Below are 1,948 nucleotides of genomic sequence, written 5' to 3'. Positions count from 1 at the left end.
CAAACAAACAAACCTGTGTTTGTATGAACACTAATTAACGCAGAAATATTCCTTCACATCTTTTGTCATCTAAACTACCAGAATAACTAATAGGAATGTAATTGACAGTTTTTGATGTGTTAAACACTCTTAAAACTTGTGTATTAATAATTTTGTTTTAAATTATTTACAAAAAGGTTGTGAATGATTTGTCCCATATATATATATATATATATCATTTTTCATTCATTTAAGAACATTCAGTATGCACAAAATAACAGTGAAAAGACCTTTATATAGTATAAGTGGTAATTTTGTATCCATGTATATAGTTATATAGCATGAATATTAATTTAGCATTAAATTGAAAACTTAAGGAATGCTTATAAATAAATTATTAAATTTGAAATTGTTTTTATATCTACATTTTAATCTTTATATAGATGAACCCACAGAGGTGAAATTCTAACCTTAATCACATTATTTTTTTTCATTATAAAAGGTTTAGTAATGAATGTGATACAGTGACACTGCAGTGCTCATAGCTGGTCAGCCCAGCTTTTCCAAAGTAATTTCTGTTCAAAAGATACACAAGCAAAACTTCAAAATGAAACCTATTGTAGAACTTGAAGAATGCTTAAGAGACTCACCAAAATTCAGGTAATATTAATTATGGCTTATTTCAAAATAGAATTATGTCGGGGATTGCTGAACATGATAAAAGATGTAAACAACTTGTTATTAAGTTATACATGTATAGAATTAAGGAATTACACTAAAAGGTTACAAGTAAGAAATTTTAATGCTTTTTTTATCCTGTTTTCACAACTGATTCTGACTTTTAGTCAGTGTTTCCAGTTCATTCTTATTGTAAGTTTTAAATCTACTTAATTACTTATTGCATTATATAAAGCATTTCATGCACATTTTTTATCTTCATGCTGAAAAACATTTTCCTTGAGTACATATATTTAGAATTTTTATAGCAAGTCCATCAAATGATCATTCATTATGTCTTCTTTACCTTTCTTTCTGCACCATCTCAGTCATTTACAAACTGTTTCATAATTACAAGAGACTTCTTACACTTATCAGTAATCTACACCTTTTGTGACATGATCACTAAGGTCTCCTCTAGCATGTTTTCGCTCAAGCGCCCACTCTTTTTCATTTATGAGCATACAGTTAAGATGTTTGTTTTTTATTTGTGTTAGTGCTCTATGTTGCTGTTTTCTTCTTTACACATTCTTCTGAACTGTAATTTTTTTTTTTTTTGTAGTTGAAAATACATCATTGAAGAAATTAATTTTTTAAATTATAATCCTGCTGTTGCTATTGAGGGTTCTGACCTTTATGTAAGAAAATTTCTTCCTCTTTGATTTTATGTTTTTTTTTCCTTCAGGAAATCCATTTATTCATGATATTTAGGTTTAGGTAGAACTAATTCTGATTTCTCTGCATTTTATTCTCAACTTGACTCTTGACATAGCTGGAAAGCTTTGTATTCAAAATCCACAATTATTATTCTTGGTTGTTCTATTAAGGATCACTGTTTTATCTCTATACTTCCCATCTGTCCTATGTCTGATATTTATTTTTTTTACTTCACACATTAGAAAAATTTGTTTCCTTGTATTGATATCTATACTGGCTGCATTAAACTGGAATTCAAGTAAGTACTTACTTCAAAACAGATGTATTCTCCCTCTAGATGTCTCTTTAAAAAATGACTTTTGCAGCTGAAACTTGCTAAAAGAGACCTAACTATGCATGTAAGTACAACTGCAATCTGATGAAAGGTGGAGGAAGTTTCATGAATTATGAGAAAGCTTGTTATTGAGTCATATCATAGAAGGGTTTTGGAGAAGACCTAGTTGATGATCATTTGATGGAATTGCTAAACATCTTTCTAGAATTGTATTCATTTAGTATTGAATTATATTTGAAAGTAAGGCCTTGAGAAAAATTT

The 1,948-nt window shown here is 28.6% G+C and overlaps 1 protein-coding gene across 4 annotated transcripts in view; it reads left to right on the top strand.

Annotated features, from left to right (window-relative positions):
• Window positions 1-1,948, top strand: part of LOC106465002 (arf-GAP with coiled-coil, ANK repeat and PH domain-containing protein 2-like) — a 104,307-nt gene that overhangs the window by 15,266 nt on the left and 87,093 nt on the right. For all 4 annotated transcript variants that reach the window (XM_022392831.1, XM_022392830.1, XM_013925192.2 and 1 more), the window contains exon 2: window positions 482-639. In XM_022392831.1, the coding sequence (XP_022248539.1) occupies window positions 587-639 (53 nt within the window). In that variant the 5' untranslated portion in view covers window positions 482-586. The remainder of the gene's footprint in view (window positions 1-481; window positions 640-1,948) is intronic.

This window comes from Limulus polyphemus, unplaced genomic scaffold (assembly GCF_000517525.1).
Source record: "Limulus polyphemus unplaced genomic scaffold, Limulus_polyphemus-2.1.2 Scaffold1809, whole genome shotgun sequence".
NCBI lineage: Eukaryota > Metazoa > Arthropoda > Merostomata > Xiphosura > Limulidae > Limulus > Limulus polyphemus.
The sequence above is the reverse complement of the archived record's forward strand: the minus strand, read 5'-3'. Positions and strand labels throughout refer to the sequence as shown.